Below are 19,274 nucleotides of genomic sequence, written 5' to 3'. Positions count from 1 at the left end.
CATTGCATCCCATTCTCACCCGCACTTCCATCGGTGGCTTCATTTACTTTCATTTTCTTGTATGCTTTAGTTGAGTTCAAGATTATGACACTATGCATCTACGTTAACCAGTTGGCTACAAAATAATTTTGTGCTGGCGGGAGCAACATACAACATCCAAATAGGTGCAAAATTTTAAAAAGGAAGAAAAATACTCAAATCGAATTAATTACCTTGATAAACAAATTCAGATCCCAATTACCATTACATTTGTACCAAAACTGACATAATTTTCAATTTTCGTGTTTTCTCTTCTCAACCCATGGTATGGCTTAAAGAAGATACACACAGAATTACAATCACTTGCTCAATACCATATATATATATATAAAAAGAGCAAATTCACATGAACTCGATGTCTTCTGCTTTCTGTTCAAGAATGATAGTGGCCAAGGCAAGTCTATAGGATACAGATCTCGGATTCCTAACCAACACAAGTATCTCCTGCTCTTTCTTCTGCTTTTCCTGCATACTCTCCCACTGCTCCCTTCTCAGCTCAGCAAGCAAATATGCCTCACAGAATGCTTCAGCTACTGGTTTCGCACTGCAACCAGTACATTACCAAAATTAAAATTCCAAACAGGGACAGAGCAAATTTATTGGTATGATAACAGAAATATACACTAACCTTCCTCGAACAAATCCAGCAGTTACAAAGCCTATCGGACACCTAAAAGAGTCCCTCTCTGTGGAATGTTCTGGTGTTATAAGTTCCGATTTACCATAAGGTCTTTGAACATAACATGACTTTATATATGACTCTGGAATTTGAAGTCGTCCCTCTTGATTGTCTGATCTGCAGTAATAGACAACCCAATAACACAATCTAACCCAATTAAAACAAATACCATCTAACACAATTAATAGGTGCATCTCTGCTTTTTTCTGCACATAGGATAAATAGCTTCTAATTTTAGTGAAGGTGACTGGGATAAATTGATTACTTCTAACTGTAACATTCAACAAAAGTTGAAAGTCGTCATTAACGGAATAATCTTCCAACCATTTTCGTACTAATACGAGGTTATGGTTGACACATTTTATTTTATTTTTTGCTGAAAATCAAGACCACAGAAAATGAGTTCATAGTAAAATATATCAAACACAAAGATAATGATAAAGAGAATAATAAACCTGGATATCCACAGTGAAAAATCACTAAGGCGGGGTACACAAACAACAGCTCCATCCTCGAAAACACCTTCTTTGTAGGCACGTATATGGACCCTAAGGAAACACGGTTTCCAATCAGCAGGTCTAGGATTAGCCAGTTGTGGCGTCTGTATGACATTGCCTTCACTATTCAGCATCTCAGACAAAGCCTTCAACCTCATTTCTGCATCAGGGAATAAAAGTAAATGATCTCCATGGATTTCATTCATGTAACTGCGTAACTTATCGGATGTCCTTGCGATAGATCCTTCAAAAAAAGACTCGTCTTGTTCTTGTAATGATGAATGAATATTGTTGTCTAAGTTTGCACATGACTTGCCAAGGTTTATCTTTGTACCAGAAGATTTCTTACAGGAAGCTTGAATACCACCCTCACTAATAATGGAACCTTCGACAGAAAACTTGATGATACTCCATGGAGGTGGTATGGGCACCCTTGAAGGCCTCATAGCTGGAGGACGGAGTTCCAATTTTTTGTCAGAGACAGCAGCTTCTTCAGCCTTGAAGGATGAGTATGCCTTGGAATCAGGAAAACCAAATGGGAAAGAAGGCAACCCAACCTGAAGTGAACAGTTCGTTAATGGCGAGACTTGAAAACTTGTCAAACTAGTGACTCCATAGAGATGTACTTACATCACATGCAATCTGGTGCTTCTCTCTAAAGCCAATAGCGCGAGCTCCACTGGAGACGAGAGGAAGCCAGAAGGCCTTGACCCAACTTAATGGAAGAATGATACACCACCTAACAATTTGTAAAAAAGTTAAAAAGGAAGTTAGGTTTGTCGAGAATATAAAGCGGAGAAACCTTGAATTCAAAAAGAAATAACATCATTATTTTCGTAGAATGAAGACTGATTGAATCTTATAGAACTATAAAAGCTTGAGATATATGGGAAACAGGAACAGTAAAACTCAAAAAAGACGGTTGATAGACCTTGCGTAAGAGTTCCGTTGGTCATTTTCCTTCAAAAGCAAAACAGGGCAAGATCTAGATGATTGTGGCATACATTCAGAACTGGATACCCTTGAATTTGTACCGTTCATATTAAAATAAGCCACGCGTCTTTCATGTTTCTCCATGCACAGAAGATTCTCTTCCAGCGGAAGACTTGAAGAATTCTGACTGCGCCACATGTCCTCATTGTCAGATAGTAAAACACTATCTGCTTCAGCTTCCGACCACAGTGATGATATGATTTCTTGATTCTTGTCCAGTGACCTACCCAAGGTAGCACATCCATCGAGACAATTTTCTTGTGCGTCAATCTTTCCAGAATGCGCATCCATGACACCTTCAATACCCTTTTTGGGCAAGTCACGAGGGTCTTTCACTGTCATAGATAGAATTGCACCAGAAGGAAGGTGCTCAGCATGCTCAAGGATGTAAGATTTTGAAATCTGGCATTCAGTGTTACTGTCGGTATCTATACATTTTGTCAAATGGAAAGACGTGTCCAAAGACCTGCACAACCAAGCAGCTACTGAGACACATGCACCGTCTTAACTTGACTAGTAAATACATGTCAAAGATGTGACTCACTCAGAAACAGCATGTAGTATCTTTTGAAGAACTTGAATTGCCTCAGAACCCATAACTTCCAGCTTCGAAAGGTGGCCGTCAAGCGGGAAGCAGTTGACACAGATGCCCATCTCTTTACTATTCTGACACCGATAGAGACAATGAAAAGTGAAAACGAAATCAGATAAGGTGCGTAGGGGTACCTTTATCCTACTTTTCTCACAGCATATTGACATCAACCTCTCAGTCCCACATGGATATATAGACAGAAATGCCTGATTTCTCATAGCTCTTTTAGGAATAACTCACTTATAGGTACCTGTTTTTGAGTGGCATCCCTAAGAGCATCATGTCCTTCAGTGAAAGCAGCAGCATGTATCCACACCCACAGTTGACGAAATGGAGAACTGCACGCTGAGTTAGATGTGATCCCAAACCCAGCTGGGCTAGAAACCTTCGAAGATTCACTCTCCGTATGTTTCCTAGTGACAGGTCGCCACATGTATGTTACTGGCGCTATCGATGCTCCAGCGTGATATAGCTGCAAACATTGGCAAGGTTATATTCAAATTTATGATATCCTTCTAACATGAGAAAGGTGACAATAGAGTCCTTACCAGAGGAATGACCTACCATAGAATTTCCATAACAAACTCCTGAAAGTATAGAAGTGGATTCCGAAGGGGTTGGGACCAAAACCATTCTTAAAATTGACATTAATGAATCCTGTACAATAAATAAATTTTTAAAGGGCAAGTCAAAGGTCGAATTTTTGTAATGATTATGCTGATAGAGAAAAGATTTCACACGGCTACGCATACAAGCAAAATTTCCAACAAAGTTTAAAGAAAAGGGGAATGCCTGCCTCGGGACCTTCCAATTGGACAGGACAATAGTAGCTCGCATCATGTACAACTGTACCGCGCTTAAACCATTTCAAAAGAGCCCTTGAACCTCTTCCACTGCATCCCATTGACACAGAAACCACCATCATACATTTGATCTAAAGAATAGGACAAAGAACTAATCAAAATTACAAGTAAGAGAAGCCAAGTATTTCACCTGCCATGCAATCCTTCAGGAAGATGAAAACCCCAATGTTTTGCCATACGAAACCGTTTTGCATGCCAAAGATGTGTTCTAAGCCTCTTTGTCCCATCTCCTGAAGTACAGAAACCTCTCTCTGGATTACTTGATAATTCAAGTCTCCGACGAATTCGACGAGGAACCTTTCTCGTGTTCCCATTTTCTTCTGCCGATTCAACTTTATCAATTAATCCTATTTTTCTCCTTTTCCTGGATTTTTTCTTGGTTAGACGATTATCATGACTTGTAGTTCTTCTTCTCTTGTTCCGCTGAGATCTAAAATTGTTGTCTAATCGATTTGAAGCTACTGAATGCAGAGATTCCAACTCAGAAGCTCGGGATTCCACAAATTTTTGTACATTAAGGGTTCGAGGAGGGTGAACTAAAGCCGGTCGACTTCTGATTTCTTCAACCGCCATCAGAGATATACTAAGTTTTCAGGATTTTTTTTTCGACAGTGTTTTATCAGGGTTTAAGCGAGGAAGACAATAAGTAAGGGTTTTATGTGGATTTGGGGGGTTTAATTGCAAGCTACTGGATTAAAACGACCGATTGGGTGTGTTTTGTTCACCCACGTCAAATCCGAGTGAAACAAAATGACGTATATTTACCAGATTCCACGTTGCTTTATGGAATCTTTCCTCGTTGCTTTATAGAATCTCTACAGAAGAGGGTAGGTAGCAGTAGTACAGTGTTATCCAGTTGGGCGGCTGGAAGAAGAAGTAGTTTTCATTTCCGTGCCCTAATTTGATCCATGGCGATGAAGAATCTGCTTATCTTCCTATCAGCGTTACTCGCTGCACTTCTTGCTGTCTTCTTGGTTCCAACAACTACTACTGAAAGTAATACTTACCCTAAATTTTACAAGAAATTGGTCATTTTTCATTTTTATAATTTGTTGGTTTGTTTTTGTTTTTCAGGGTGGTGGAGTTTGAAATCACGGTTGTCGTCTTCTTTGGAGGTTGCTGATCTTGTGGTAACAAATGCAGTTATCTACACAAGTGATTCGTCACTTCCGTTTGCACAAGCTATGGCTATACGCAATGGTCGCATTATCCGAATTGGTACTCACTCTTCTGTTCAGGTATTAGTTACAAAAGATGTCGATCTCTTATTCAGGCATGCGGTCCTTTCGCATTGCAAAAAACTGGTCTATTGGTAAGTACTAATTGATTCTAGTGGTCGATGTACTGGTAATATACTTGGCTCCTGATGCTGGTGATATGAAAATTCGACGGAATAGGATGTTGTTTTTATTGTGGGTTCTGTAGAATGATCTTCTATTATCTGAAAAAAATATATGTTATGCCTTTCTCTCTTTTTCTGATGCACTTGTAACAATGCAGGATTTACTAAGACTTGGAACTAAAGTGATTAATCTTAATGGAAAGATTGTAGTTCCAGGTTTTATAGATTCACATGTGCACTTCATTTCTGGAGGCTTACAGGTGCAGCGGCTACTCTTTATCTTTTATTACTAACTTAGGTTGTCTTAACTTGAATTTAGATAATTCTGTTTGTGAAGTGTGGGTTTTGATCGCGAGTGTCAATGACACCGTCTCAAGTCTGACTGACTAATAATACGAAAAGGTCATCTAAACTAATGGTTTTGAAGCTGTTTGGCTCAAAACCCAAGCTAATGAGCTCAACCAAAAACCTGCCAGAGGTTGTAATATACCTTCTTTTTTTTTATAAAATGGAATGTTGGGCAATCTGGCACTGTGGACTAAAGCCGTTAATGAATGTGTTTAGCTTTTCTATTTGGCTTCTGGATGTTGATTGAACCCCATCTGAGATTGGACCTAACAAAAAAGACAAAAAACAGTCGCTATGAATTAAATTGCCTACATATCCGGTAGACTAGAACATTAGAGATAACTTCATAACTGAGAATCATGTATATGAGCTTTTCCATGGGAAAAGTTGTCATTTGAAAGGCGAAGCCTGGGTGATAATACTGCTCGTTTAGATAGGATTTTTCACTTCCATCTCCAAACATAAGGATGCAGTATATGAAACTCACTTTACAACTGTGTTCTGGTTTATGTTTTGTAAGTCAAATACATACTTAGTGCTATTTTTTGAAATATAACTTGTGTTATTTGGAATATCATTCACTGAGACTTAGATGGCGCAAGTTGAACTCTATGGCGTCAATAACAAAGACGAGTTTATTCGAAAGATTAAAGAAGCTGTACGAGGTAAGTTTTCTTCAGTATGCTAGTTACGTTCCTTATCCTTTGTATAGGCATAACCAACAAAATATGTGTAAGAGATAAAAATTTCTCAAATCAGTTGTCTCAAGCTTGTGCAAGGAACTCGGATCACTTTATCTGATGTTGTTTTGTTGGCAGTATAATTGTCTCCAGACTGAGACAAATTTGTTGGCAGTGATGCTGTTAGAGAGTTCTGTATATACCAAGTAACGATTGATGTGTCTCTCAAATACCAAATAGTACAAAAAACAGTAAAAAGGGCACCGTGAATTGCGAACTTGCCAAGATTTTCTTTTGTGATAGCTTCAACAGCACCACCTGAGACCTAGCTATTGATGTGCAGCATTACTGCTAGTCTCTGTGCTTGGCACAATTTATGTTATGTTCACTTCAGGAGGCATGGACAAATCCCCAAGAAAGCCTATTTAGCCTTCTGTTCTCTCAACTATCAAAGCTCTCAGATGCAGCTGTCTCTTACATCACATATGAAACCAATAGATTTAAGCAAGCTAAAGTATGATACACATAACACATATCCTAGCAGAATAGAAAAATATTTCATATTTGTTGTCCTTCCTATCTCTCAATGATTGTATCTGTACAAAACTTTTCGAGCTCTACTTGAAAAGTTAAGAGATGGCTCGACATTGTAGTATATGAGCATTCTGTTGTAATTACATATTTTAAACAACTCATTACTTTACTTTTCCCCAGATAAACAACCAGGTTCATGGATATTAGGTGGTGGTTGGAACAACGACCAGTGGGGAGGGGATTTGCCGATTGCATCGTGGATTGATGAAATTACACCTAACAATCCCGTGAGACATTAAGCTCAACCAAATTTGATTAAAATAATGAAATGCTATCTATTAATAATGCTTTAGATTGCAGGTTTGGCTGTCACGCATGGATGGTCATATGGGCTTAGCAAATTCATTTTCTCTAACGATGGCTGGAATAACTAATTACACACAAGATCCAGTGGGTGGAACTGTCATGAAAACCGCTGATGGAGGTAAAATTTGATCTCGTCTCAGCCTTGTTTTTGACTATATTGGTACGAAGTCATGATATTTCTCGGAACTCCAACTGGATAAAGATATGCAAATTATTCTATCAGCGTCGTATGAGGTCCTAGGTTATGCTGCTAGAAAAATTACATAGATTGGCAGTATACAGATCCGTTGCTTGTCCAAGATATGCATGTTTATTGCAATTTTTGACCCTAAATAACTGTATTTTAAGGCCTTCATGATGGTGTTGAATTTTGTCGTTTTTACTACATAAAAAATAATCATATTTTATTTCATTTTTATTTTCTTGATTATAACAGGCGTAGTACTAGTTAGATTCGTACCGAATCTACTCATAGTGACCTATGGGATGTTGTTTTCTTTTTCTGCAAGGATAAGTTTCGCAGTCGTGTGCAATCAGCAGAATCATAGAAAAAGTGTGTTTACAATTACGGTATTGAACTTTTACTAGAATTTGTTTGATAAAATTATATATTCCTTTCTATCTTCTGCAGAACCAACAGGCTTGTTGATTGATTCTGCAATGAAGCTTCTTCTGTCAATTATTCCTGAGGTGTCAGTAGATGATAGGAGGGATGCACTGGTAAGAGCGAGCAAGTTTGCACTTACAAGAGGAGTGACAACAGTGGTTGATTTTGGGAGATATTTTCCTGGAGCAGAAGTAAAAAATGTTTGGGATGATTTGTCAGGTTTCATTTATCTCTCGCTTTTGTTTTTTCTGTTTTGTGACGTATTCTGTTCTGAAGTTACAAAGTATTTTATTTATCTGTTTATTGTTCTACAGGTTTAAGCTCAATGCCTCAAATTTGAGTTTTTCGCTTTTCTTCTTCTTGTTTGACCTTTATACAACTTCACATAGTGATTACAGTTTCTCGATGTTCACAGATGTATATCAATGGGCAGATTTTAAGGGAAAAATGCTGATCCGAGTTTGCTTATTTTTTCCAATGGAGACATGGTCACGTTTACTTGTATGACATTCTTAATTGTTCTCCTGTTAATTTCGCATTCATTTCGTGCATATATATCATCTTGATGGTAATAGGACTTAGTATAGTTGTCTTGGCTAGCCAAAATATTCAGTTGTTAACTTCATGAGACGTCTCACAGCTGAAAACATACATATCTGCTGTGTTTATTTGGAAAACTTTAATGGACAGCCCAGGGTTAGACTATGGCATATCACTCTAGTAATTATTGAAGCTTCCCCAATGAGCATTGTAGATAAGTAAGTTTTTGAAATATGTGAAAGTTTCAGATTTATTCAGTTGATATAAATTCTCCCGCATCACTATCCATTTCATAGTTCATTCCCTTTATTTCAGATGTCAGATAAGTTTTATCAATAGGGATTGCTCCAACTCCCTTTGTTTACTACTATGTTCAATCTTAAGCCCTAGTTTATAAGCAACTGTTCTTCTAGGTCTTTCTTACTTACAGCAACTTCCTAAAAGAGAGGGACCTCACAGTCAAAAGTCTAAAATTATTTATCCAGAACTTCCATATCTTCTTTACCTAAGACTACTTAATTAGTTGGATGGTTTTCTGACTTCTGCTGAGTGAAACTTTAAATAGATCTTCCTCATTATTTATGATATTTATCTGCTAAACATTCTTTGCTCTTTTTAATTATTTTGCATTTTCATCATTTAGGATCTTATCAACAGAACAGGTCGGGTTTTAAGCCAATGGATTTATCTAGCTGGTGTTAAGGCTTTTTCTGATGGCTCCTTGGGTTCCAACAGTGCTCTTTTCTATGAGGTGATTCACAGAAATTATGTCTTTATTTCTCTTGCGTGTGTCCTCTTTATCACGCATGCAAAATGTTTTATTTTAGCTTAAATATAGACATGTAAGTTTCATCTTGTGTTCTTCTGGGATCATAAATTGTCAAGAAAAGACTAAGTATTACTGTCGACAGGTAAACACAAAGAAAAACACCGTCTTACGTAGACTTGTTCATCAAAAATTTCATATAAGTTTTGGTGCACTTAGAAACAAATACATAGCCTCCGAAACAATCTAAGTCTTACGTGGACCGTTCATCAACTTTTTCATTATTAGTCCATTTGTTTTGTATATTTCTTCCATTGAGCACAACTTCTTGCTAGCGCGTATGTTTCTTTCTTGTTACTTCATTCAAATGTTTGTTGGTTTCAGTTCTTCTAAGTAGCAGTTTCGTTCATCAGCTATGCCTTAATTTTTCTGCAGTTTTATTAGTTTATACTTTAAATATTATATCACTGTCGTAATAGATTCACAATTATTTGTGTAGCCTTACATGAATGAACCTGACAATTATGGTCTTCAAGTGACACAAATTGATTCTCTTTACAACATGACACTGGCATCGGATAAATCAGGACTTCAGGTTTCCTACTCAACTTACAATTCATGTTATCTAAATTTCTTATTTATCTGAATCTAATATCATTACTGAAAGTTGAAACTTTCTCCAAAATATCAGGTTGCAGTTCATGCTATTGGTGATAGAGCAAATGATATGATATTAGACTTGTATGAATCAGTGGCATCTTCAAATGGAAGGAGAGACCGAAGATTCAGGGTAAGTCCACCTGCTAAATGGCTAACTCTTTGAAGTCCAGCGTCTGTCAAGTTGTTATTTAACTCTTTGATTCAGGGTAAGTCTTTAGTTCATGAAAACCAATTTGTTTCAGGTCGAACATGCACAACATCTGGTACCTGGAACAGCCGCCCGATTTGGTGAACAAAGGGTCATTGCTTCAGTTCAGGTCAAGTTACTCTATTTCTTCATGTATCAATTAATAGTGAAATTTTCTTTTCCAACAGTTACGAGTTTAGATAAATTAAATTTAATCAAAGCCGTTGATGTCGATATATCATGCAAGTTCCTTTATCTTGCCTATTCTTCTCACAAATTTTGAAATGATAAATGACAATTTTATTAGTTTGCCACTCTCTCTTCCACGCTTTGTGGACATAAACTGATTAATATTTCTCAACAGCCAGATCACCTGTTGGATGACGCCGGTTCTGCGGAGAAGAAGCTTGGTTTGGAAAGGGCTGTAACAGGATCATATATGTTTGGGTCACTCTTAGCTGGCAACACAATTCTAGCCTTTGGTTCTGATTGGCCAGTGAGTTTCAATTTCTTAATCCAGTTGCTGATACTCTCCAAATTGGCGATTTGAATATCGTGCTCTGTAATAATGGTTTCTTGCTATTTATTGAGTGATTCTGAAAATATTGCTAAGCTCCATTCTTGCAGGTGGCAAAGATTAATCCACTGGGTGCAATAAAAACTGCAATGAAGAGAACACCTCCTGGTTGGGAAGATCCGTGGATTCCATCGGAGTGTGTTACCCTAACCGATGCTTTAAAAGCGTAAGGAAACTTATCCTATTCCATATTTGCCATGAGTTGTATTCCTGTTTTATGGTTCCCAACAATTTTTCTTGTGATATCATTAATTATGTCTAGTTCGATGACTCCTCGATAGTGTCTATTGAAACTGTGCGATAATCGCATATTTTAAGCTTAACCTTTTCCTCACTATGGACGATCAAGCATAGAGACCCCCTATGTTGTCATCAACATAAAATGATGGTATTCATACCATATGCACATTCAGTAAAATCAAGCTTGTTTGTGCAGATATAATTGGAAGTTTTACGCTAGCAACTTATAATGAATCTGTCAATCTTTCTCTGGTTTGAGTATAACTGATTGATCTCTCTAGCTCAGTTCTCTGGGTTCATGAATCAAGGAGATTCTTGTTTGGATCCACCAACCGAACCTATGAGGTCTGTAATAGTTTTAATTTTCTCAATGTTTGCTCCGGACCAGGTAAAACTAGATTCATTAAGCTTGTTTCAATGTAGCACAATACGAGACAACTTTTGCAGTTAGTTATACGGCAGTTAAGTCCAGCTGCGGTTGGTTATCTTACTAAAGTAACAAATCAGTTCAATATCTTAATTTGTCTTATAAATCCGTCAACGCTCAACATTTCTATGCTTTACGATTAAAATTTTAGTGTTTCTTGTTCATTAAATCGGATTTTTATCTTATATGTCAGGTCCACTATTTCAGCTGCCTATGCCAGCTTCCTTGACAATGACTTGGGATCTTTATCTCCTGGAAAGTTTGCAGACTTTGTTGTGCTTTCCACCAACTCATGGAATGAATTGGAAACAGATATATCAGCATCTGTTGAGGCCACATATGTCGGCGGTATACAAGCTTACCCAGAGTTGGAATCTGACATCTAACAAATTCTTCTGCAAAAGTGGGAAGTGCTTCATTTGTTATTCAAGGATTGAAAAATTAGTAACTATTACTTCATTATTTAACCTTAGCGGACTCTTTACATGAAAAAGAAGAGATGTAGGTAGGAGAAAATGATTAATGAATGCAATTATGGTAAAAGCTTGTGATGGTGTGAACATGATTATCCTGAAGTAATAGTATAGGGGCTGAACCCTCCGTCTAAGACGCCTAGTATAGGGGCTTCTCCAGGATACCCAGTGACTAGGAGCTTGGTTAGGGGGTGTCCTAGGGTCCCTTCTATCACGATTAAACCTAATAATTAATTTTTTAAAAAAAAGTTTCACCTATTTGCCACCCACATTAATTACCACCCTCATTTATCCTATTTGCCACCTATGGACTTTATGTTTACACCCACCAGTAAAACCACGAGAAAAAAACTAAACCCAAAGAAAAACCTAGGTTAAAATTTCTTCTTCCCCTCCACCACCGGTCACCTTCTTCTACACCCATCTCTCCCCACCTTCTTCCACACCTGCACCATCTCTTCCCACCGACCGCCACTTTCACTCATCGTTTCTTAGATTTTTGCTTCTAATTGGTCGATTGTATATCAGAGGACACCTCTAAAGAAAGTTAGTAATGTCCGACAATTGTGTCCAAATTTACAATCAAGCACAGTTGGTTCATTAGCCAATTGAATTCGTACTTACAAGACAAGACATCTTTGCCACCATTTTAATGGTATTGCACTTAAGGGTCCCAAACAACGATGGTTGGATCGTCACCAACTGCTAAGATTTCTTGGCCACATAGACACGTTTCTATACACGTATGATGATTGATAATCAATCGATTCAACACAGATTGGCCACTTTGATTTGCCGATTACAACGTTATTTGTATGTGAACAAATGATAAACACTAAAAAAAAAATATTGGTGTATTTATTCAAATCAAAATTCTAACCTCGTATTAATATTTTTTTAATGGTTTTATACTGGAAACATAGATTAACGGAGAAGGAGACAAATAAGAATGGTGATAGTTATAATCAAATTTAATTTGACTTTTATAAGTGGTAAACATGAACAAGTAGAATTACAAAGTATATTCAGTTTAGAAATTTTAATGAGAATGACAAATAGGAAAAGCGTGGGTGGCAAATAGGTGACACAAAAAAAAAACACTAATTTTCTAATTCTAATCTAATCAACAACTCATTATCAGAAAAAAATCCGTTTTGCTTTCCCACGAAAAACCCAAAAAATAACCCGTTATTTTCCTTCCCCTTCTTCTTCCCCAAAATTTCTTCGAATTTTCTCAAATTTTTGGTGAATCTTTCCACCTCATGAGCAGCGAATCGGCTGTTCATGGGCCCTAGTGGCTACTGTTGGCTAGAATTTTGACATGGATTCACAGAATTTTTTATGGAGACGGAGAAAATTATGCTCTCTGCAGCAAAATCTTTTCATATCCCTAATTCAATTTCAACACGCTTTGTCTGGCCGATACAGAGACTTCTTTAGTGGCTAAATCAGGTAATCATTAACCTAGACTTGGGATTAAACGTATTCAATTCACCCTATTTGATTTTATTAAGAACTTGTGATTTGTTTAATGGAATTTCTTAATTGTAATTTGACATTTGGTGAATTTCCTTCCCTACTGTTTACATTTGTTGCTCAATCGCTATTTCTATCTAAACCCTTGTCTAATCTTGGGTTAATTTTTTTATGCTCAGTAATCATGATTTCCTTGGGAACTAAATTTTTGATAAGTCAGTCGGATTTCCTTGCTCATCAATCAAACTTACCCCTATATAAATTCTGTGTTGTGGATTTGTTATTAACCTGTGTTTTGTATCTATCTTTGTAGTTTCAATTTTAGTTGTTTTTACACTGTGTTTTCTTTAAATCCTCTTGCATATTACCCTGTGGCTTTAAGCTGTATTTTGCTCTGTCTGTATCATCATGTGTGGTTGGCATGGTGATGTTTCCCAACTTTCTGATCAACTACATAACTCTCTGATTTTAAACAATGGTAATGACTTTGTTTTAAGCCAAATAATACCTTTTCGTTTTCAAAACAATAGGCGCTTGTGGACCAGTACTCTCCTTGGCAGGTTCATGGCACTAATTCCAGCTAATCGAAAAAACTTTGATATTAGGAATGTTCTTGTGTTTCTCTGGAAAGTCCAGGTAGGCTTTCTGTTAAAAGAACTAGTAAAAATAGATTTGTTGTTTTCCTTATTCGTTTCGAAAATGGGCATGAGATGAATCGTGTTTTATCTCTTGATACTATGAGAGTTTTTGGGGATCTTTTTTGTATCAAAAAACTTGAAATCACAGATGATATTCGCTACTGGTTCCCTACTGTGGAAATGTTCTTTATAACTTTTCACAACCTTTTTCCTGAGCAAGTGACTCTAGTGAAAACTTAAGAAGGTAGTTTTCTTTGGTTGTCATATTTTAGTTCCAAAACTCGAAGCTGCTTGACTTAATTACTAGAGTCAACTTCGTTAGGTTTAGAGTAGGAATATAGAAATGTCGAGACTCGCTCTTATTACTCATGAAGAACCTGAAGGCGTATCAACATCAACGAACACATTATCCTTCGATTTGAGGTTAGTAAAAACAGACTTGATTTGTTCCTTTTCTATCTTTGCTCTTTCAAGTCAGTATCTATTGAAAGTATAACATACAAAGTAAAGTTTGTTTATATTCCTCTAGTGTCGGCGGCTTGGTCATTATACTAAAATCAAAGTACCAAAGAAATAAATATATTGTTTTGTACAACTTGAGTATATGAAGCTACAAAGTATAGTTCATCTACGGACTTCGTGAATCAGCATAATACTAATAGGTAACTTTTTATCATTTAGTGTATTTAACTTCTGAAATGAATTTAACCTTCAGGATTATATATAATGGAATATCATAAACATAATTTAAGGAAGTAGACTTGCGAAATTCTGTTTCGTAGTGAAAATAGAATTCAGGACCAATTCCGATTGTAAGACCGTTCCCTTGTGGAAAAAACCGATCAAGATCGATTTCAGGTGCAGGACCGATCCATGACCGATCATGTTTAATTTTAATACGAGTTTACATTTTCGATATCTTTGGTGATCTTCGGGTTTGTACAAACATCGAGATGTACATGAATTGAATTCTGAATGTTCACATAATATCGACGTAATGATTTGAACATGTGCTAAACTATTATTACTTAATGTTCAAGTATTTTCTTTTGATATTTAAGGCAAGATCCTGAAACCGAAATATTTTATATCTTTTAGATATCGAAAAATATATGTTTTCCATTTCCCAGAGGTTTGCATATCTCTAGTTACTATATTAATTAGTGAACTATATGAATGTATGCTAGCTAATATTAGTTGTCAACTAAGAGTATTTTCGGTATATTGGTTAGAATATAATTGGAATTTTTCAAAACCGAATATATACATTTATTGCATATCTTAATTATTTCCGGATATGGTAATTCCTTGTCTTCCAAAAAATCCTTGGTCATAACACTATAAATAATGGAGCCAGTATTCTTATAAACTCATCCATTGACACACTGCCTAACAGTTTTTGTCGATTTTCAACCCGTTGATAAAGGAAAGTAGTATGATTATGTGAAATCTCTTTTATTTCCTTCGTTCAAAAGCGTCTTTGTGATCAAGAAGCTTTTAGTAGTATCGTTGGAGGGAAACTAAATCGTATTAGTACTATAGTTTTTTATTATTAATTTGATTGACTAACAGTATAGTTATCCTTTATAGAGACTTGATTATTCCATGGTCCTTCTCTTATGATATAAGGTCACTCAAGTTTTTTTGAGGATTGAATATTACATATCTAGTGATTCGATATCTGTAGATAGAACTAGTGATCATCCTACATTAACAAACTCATTCTGTGAGTGTTGATCATTAGGAGGAATCAAGTTGTTTGTGCGAGATACTTTGAAGATTGAAGGCTTGAACACTTTATCCTTTTGGTTTCTGATCTTTTTGATACTTTGTGCAAACTTGATTATCTGGGATCCACACAAGCAGTTTATTTAGATAGACATCGTACGCGTTGAAAGATTGAACAAACTGTCTAGTTGTTTCTCCTTGTAGAGTTGCTTGGATAGAGCTTGTTCACTAAGATAGATTATTTCTATTTATTTATTTACTTTTATCTTGGATTGATATTTGACCATGGGAGTTTATATTTATTAAACGGAAGATCCTTTATACTCAAATTTTATCTTTGATCATTATCGAATTTGAGAGATATACATTGACATGGTTACTGGGACAGTTTAGTCCTTTACTATTTCGGGTTACGATACAAAGGAACTGTTGCAGGGATACTGAAAGAACTGAATAAGTAGGAGTAGTTTACTTCGTCTCAACTATACAAAATTGCGGTAGTCAGTTTGTATAGTGGCTTAATTCTGAGAGTATTCAAAGCTGGACTAGGTCTCGGGGTTTTTCATCCTTGTAGTTTTCGTCGTTAACAAAATTTGTGATATGTGATTTACTTTGATTATGCATGATATTGTTTATCTTTATAACTAAATTACACTTGTACATTAATTGAACTTGTTACGTTCATTAGATTGGTTCAGTCTCGAACTTAAGTTATATACCAAGTTACATCTTGTTGAAGTAATCATATGGCAGTTATTGTTTCAGTAAGATTACACAAAGTATGTCTATAGTAGGTTGATACGAAAAGATTGCGGTGTACTCAGTACCATCATCATTCAGAATAAACCTGGAACAATCATTGAGATGGATCACAGAACATTCAAGAGATATTACAAAGCACTGCATAATGTTGAATAGAGTTCACAATTTCCAAATGCTTTTATCATCTTCCAGAGAAAAAAATAGATATGCTTTATATTTTATTTATTGGTTATGTAACTCAAATGGCTGACTCATGAAGCTTAATTTGGCTAGGCAATGGGGGACCGGATCCTGTCCGGTGTTACCATTTATTCCAGAGTAGTAATTACAGTATACCAATGTTGTTAGAGCACTGCTCGATCGAACTCGCAAGCGTTGCTATCTCAAGCTTGTTTGTCAAGTTTAGTTGTCAAAACTATAAGTCTTGATTTCTAGTCTACTTATATCTATGTCTCGGATTAGGATATAATGTGTAGTTGAGCTTTAGACTTCACGACGTTCATCGATTGAAGACGAAGAACTACTAAGGGGATCTTGTGGAACTTCGTCAACAAAAGGTATGTGGAGACTTGAACTCATCTATCACTCAGAAGTCTATTCTATTATATCTCCTATTGAGACAAAGTCGTATAGCTATATATACTTTACATTATACACATTTGATATTTCGATCTGAGTTCAACTCGCTTATATCTTTCTCGAAATATGTGTTGGAAAGCTTTTTGCTTTAACTACGCCCATCATTATTCTTGACGAAAATCAAAGTACGATCATGTGAAAATCACCTGGTAACATCTTACATGACTCGTGTGAGACAATCATTTGATGTAGATTCGGAATGTGTCGTACTGAACATTCAATCACTTGATAATTGCTTATAAGCTAATAGTTTGTGTGAGACAACTATTGCCGTCTTCTAAGAATGTTTCAATGATTGAAGTGGGAGTTAAGAGCTAAAACCCATGTCTGGATACATCACGGTTTGTGTACTAAGTGTGCGAACTATTATGTTCCGGAAGTTAATCAGGGTACTTAAGTTTCCATACCCGTTCGCAAACTGATTTAACTGTTGAAGTCCGGGAACCAAGTTTGCGTACACGTTCGCAAACGGTTTCGAATGAGTTCGGTCCGGAGCTAACGTTTGCGTACCCGTTTGCAAACTGTCGGCTTGTGACCAATATCCGGAACTTAAGTTTGCGTACCCGTTTGCAAACTTAAGTGGTTCAAGTTCTAAAATTGGTTAAGTATGATTTCATACTCATGAACAAATACATTTATATAATAAGGAATGCAATCTTTGAAAACTGTGGCTAAAATGTTCATGAACTGATTCTTTTGAATCAATCTGATTTTGCTTCAATTATATCTTGTATACTTCTATGAGAATATAAACAATTGAACAACTCTATGAGTAACACAATTAGATTCATTTGGTTATTAACTGATCTAGAAGTGTTAAGATGAACATGGTTAATACAAAAGTATTCATATGGCTAACTTCGGTTAACTGTTATTGAGCCAACTCAATATACAAGTTTAGGTACGGTTACCCATATATAAATAAAGGTATATTTAATTTGTGTGTAACAAGCTAAGACCATCCAACGGTGGAAAGATATTAGCTTGAATCTTGAATCAAGTTTCATTTAACGGTGAATATTGATATCTTTGTTCCAAAGTTATCAAACCCTTATTTGAAGACTATATAAGGAAAAACTCTACCAACTGGGAAACCTAATCCCCACACCTCGAGTGTGATACTAGTTGCAACTAGAGTCGATTCTCCTTTAAAATAGATTTTTCCTAAAACCATTATAGGTTAACGACTTAAAGACTTCATTGGGATTCTGAAGCCAGACCCAACTATTTTCTCTATAGTTGCGTGTTCTAATCTTACTTGTTATATCGTATTGAGTACTATCTTCTCTAAGATTTTCTTGAGATTTATCTCCGGTATGTAAGATATAAAAAGTTATCACAAAGCTCTTGCTCTCATTATTTGTGATTCCACAACAAATTGTTCTACTACCATATAGTTAAGTTATTTTGAGGTGATTGATATCTCTAGGCAGTTCTTCGGGAATATAAGACCGGATTATCAATTGGTTCCTGTTCACCTTGATTTATCAAAAGACGGAACAAACTTCGTAGACATTTATGTGGGAGACAGATTTATCTATCATGAAAAAGTGGGGGTACAACAACCTCACCCAATATTTCGCTTAGCAATCTGTATGGACTAACTCCAATATACTTTTAAGAGGATCAACCAGACAGTCAAACTCAATCTTAATAAAAATTATATCAAAGAGTTATATCTCAATTTCTCGATTCAATACTTACTCAAGCAAATAACAATCTACGAGTCTAATTGAATACAAGAGAAATTAACTTGAACGGTACCAAAGACCAATGTTCAAGGATCAATCAATTTCAATCAACAACCAAAGGTTGGATTTACCAATTGATCGATTCAACGCACAGCCTATGATATTTCAATTATATAAAAAAATATATGCGGAAAAGAAATAACACAGTCAATATAAGTTTTGTTAACGAGGAAACCACAAATGCATAAAAACCCCGGGACTAGTCCAGATTGAACACACTGTATTAACCCGCTACAGACACCAGCCTACTACAAACTAACTTCAGTATGGACTATAGTTGAACCCCAATCAATATCACACTGATCCAAGGTACAGTTGCGCTCCTTACGTCTCTGATCCCAGCAGGATACTACACACTTGATTCCCTTAGATGATCTCACCCACAACTAAGAGTTGCTAGGACCGAAAGTCAAAGACTTTAATAAACAAATATGTATCACATATATAGAAAACTCTACATGAATAGATAAATCTGTCTCCCACAGAAATACCTACGAGTTTTGTTCCGTCTTTCGATAAATCAAGGTGAACAGGAACCAATTGATGTACCGGACTTATATTCTTGAAGAACGGCCTAGAAAAATATCAATCACCTCACAATAATCTTAATCGACTAGCGAAACAATATATTGGGGAATCACAAACGATGAGACGAAGATGTTTGTGACTACTTTTATATCTTGCCTATCGGAAAAATTAATCTCGAGTCAATTTTACAATTGTACTCAATACGATGGAAACAACAAGATCAGATCACGCAACTACATAGAAAATAGTTGGGTCTAGCTTCACAATCCCAATGAAGTCTTCAAGTCGTTAACCTAGGGGTCTCGGTAGAAACCTAAGGTTAAAGGAGAATCGACTCTAGCT

General features: G+C 36.2%; 2 protein-coding genes across 2 annotated transcripts; one reads left to right on the top strand and one right to left on the bottom strand.

Annotated features, from left to right (window-relative positions):
* Nucleotides 1-194: 194 nt before the first annotated feature.
* On the bottom strand, nt 195-4,304 carry LOC113308981 (ribonucleases P/MRP protein subunit POP1-like). Its single transcript, XM_026557417.1, has 10 exons — nt 3,794-4,304; nt 3,597-3,693; nt 3,365-3,457; nt 3,051-3,272; nt 2,753-2,874; nt 2,147-2,674; nt 1,846-1,954; nt 1,174-1,772; nt 668-835; nt 195-583 (listed from the first exon to the last, which is right to left on the bottom strand). Exons 1-10 carry the CDS (start codon nt 4,234-4,236, stop codon nt 382-384), a joined length of 2,583 nt encoding a protein of 860 aa, XP_026413202.1. The 5' UTR covers nt 4,237-4,304; the 3' UTR covers nt 195-381.
* Nucleotides 4,305-4,495: 191 nt separating this feature from the next.
* On the top strand, nt 4,496-11,497 carry LOC113310845 (protein LONG AFTER FAR-RED 3-like). The gene is made up of 15 exons (XM_026559645.1): nt 4,496-4,659; nt 4,738-4,901; nt 5,164-5,265; nt 5,946-6,018; nt 6,748-6,854; nt 6,928-7,051; nt 7,565-7,759; nt 7,956-8,041; nt 8,724-8,831; nt 9,346-9,441; nt 9,538-9,636; nt 9,749-9,823; nt 10,058-10,189; nt 10,321-10,436; nt 11,131-11,497. The coding sequence occupies exons 1-15, from the start codon at nt 4,572-4,574 to the stop codon at nt 11,321-11,323; spliced, it is 1,758 nt and encodes a 585-aa protein (XP_026415430.1). The 5' UTR covers nt 4,496-4,571; the 3' UTR covers nt 11,324-11,497.
* Nucleotides 11,498-19,274: the final 7,777 nt, after the last annotated feature.

This window comes from Papaver somniferum, chromosome 9, assembly GCF_003573695.1.
Source record: "Papaver somniferum cultivar HN1 chromosome 9, ASM357369v1, whole genome shotgun sequence".
Lineage (NCBI taxonomy): Eukaryota > Viridiplantae > Streptophyta > Magnoliopsida > Ranunculales > Papaveraceae > Papaver > Papaver somniferum.
This window is presented reverse-complemented; position numbering and strand designations above follow the sequence as displayed.

Excerpts from the sequence above, each read along its gene's own strand:
- LOC113310845 (XM_026559645.1), top strand. The coding sequence starts at position 4,572 with ATGGCGATGAAGAATCTGCTTATCTTCCTATCAGCGTTACTCGCTGCA. Across the intron at positions 4,660-4,737 it reads TCCAACAACTACTACTGAAA|GGTGGTGGAGTTTGAAATCA; the intron begins GTAATACTTACC and ends TTTGTTTTTCAG. Across the intron at positions 6,019-6,747 it reads GATTAAAGAAGCTGTACGAG|ATAAACAACCAGGTTCATGG; the intron begins GTAAGTTTTCTT and ends ACTTTTCCCCAG.
- LOC113308981 (XM_026557417.1), bottom strand. The coding sequence starts at position 4,236 with ATGGCGGTTGAAGAAATCAGAAGTCGACCGGCTTTAGTTCACCCTCCT. Across the intron at positions 1,773-1,845 it reads AGCACCAGATTGCATGTGAT|GTTGGGTTGCCTTCTTTCCC; the intron begins GTAAGTACATCT and ends TGTTCACTTCAG. Across the intron at positions 584-667 it reads GCTGGATTTGTTCGAGGAAG|TGCGAAACCAGTAGCTGAAG; the intron begins GTTAGTGTATAT and ends TACTGGTTGCAG.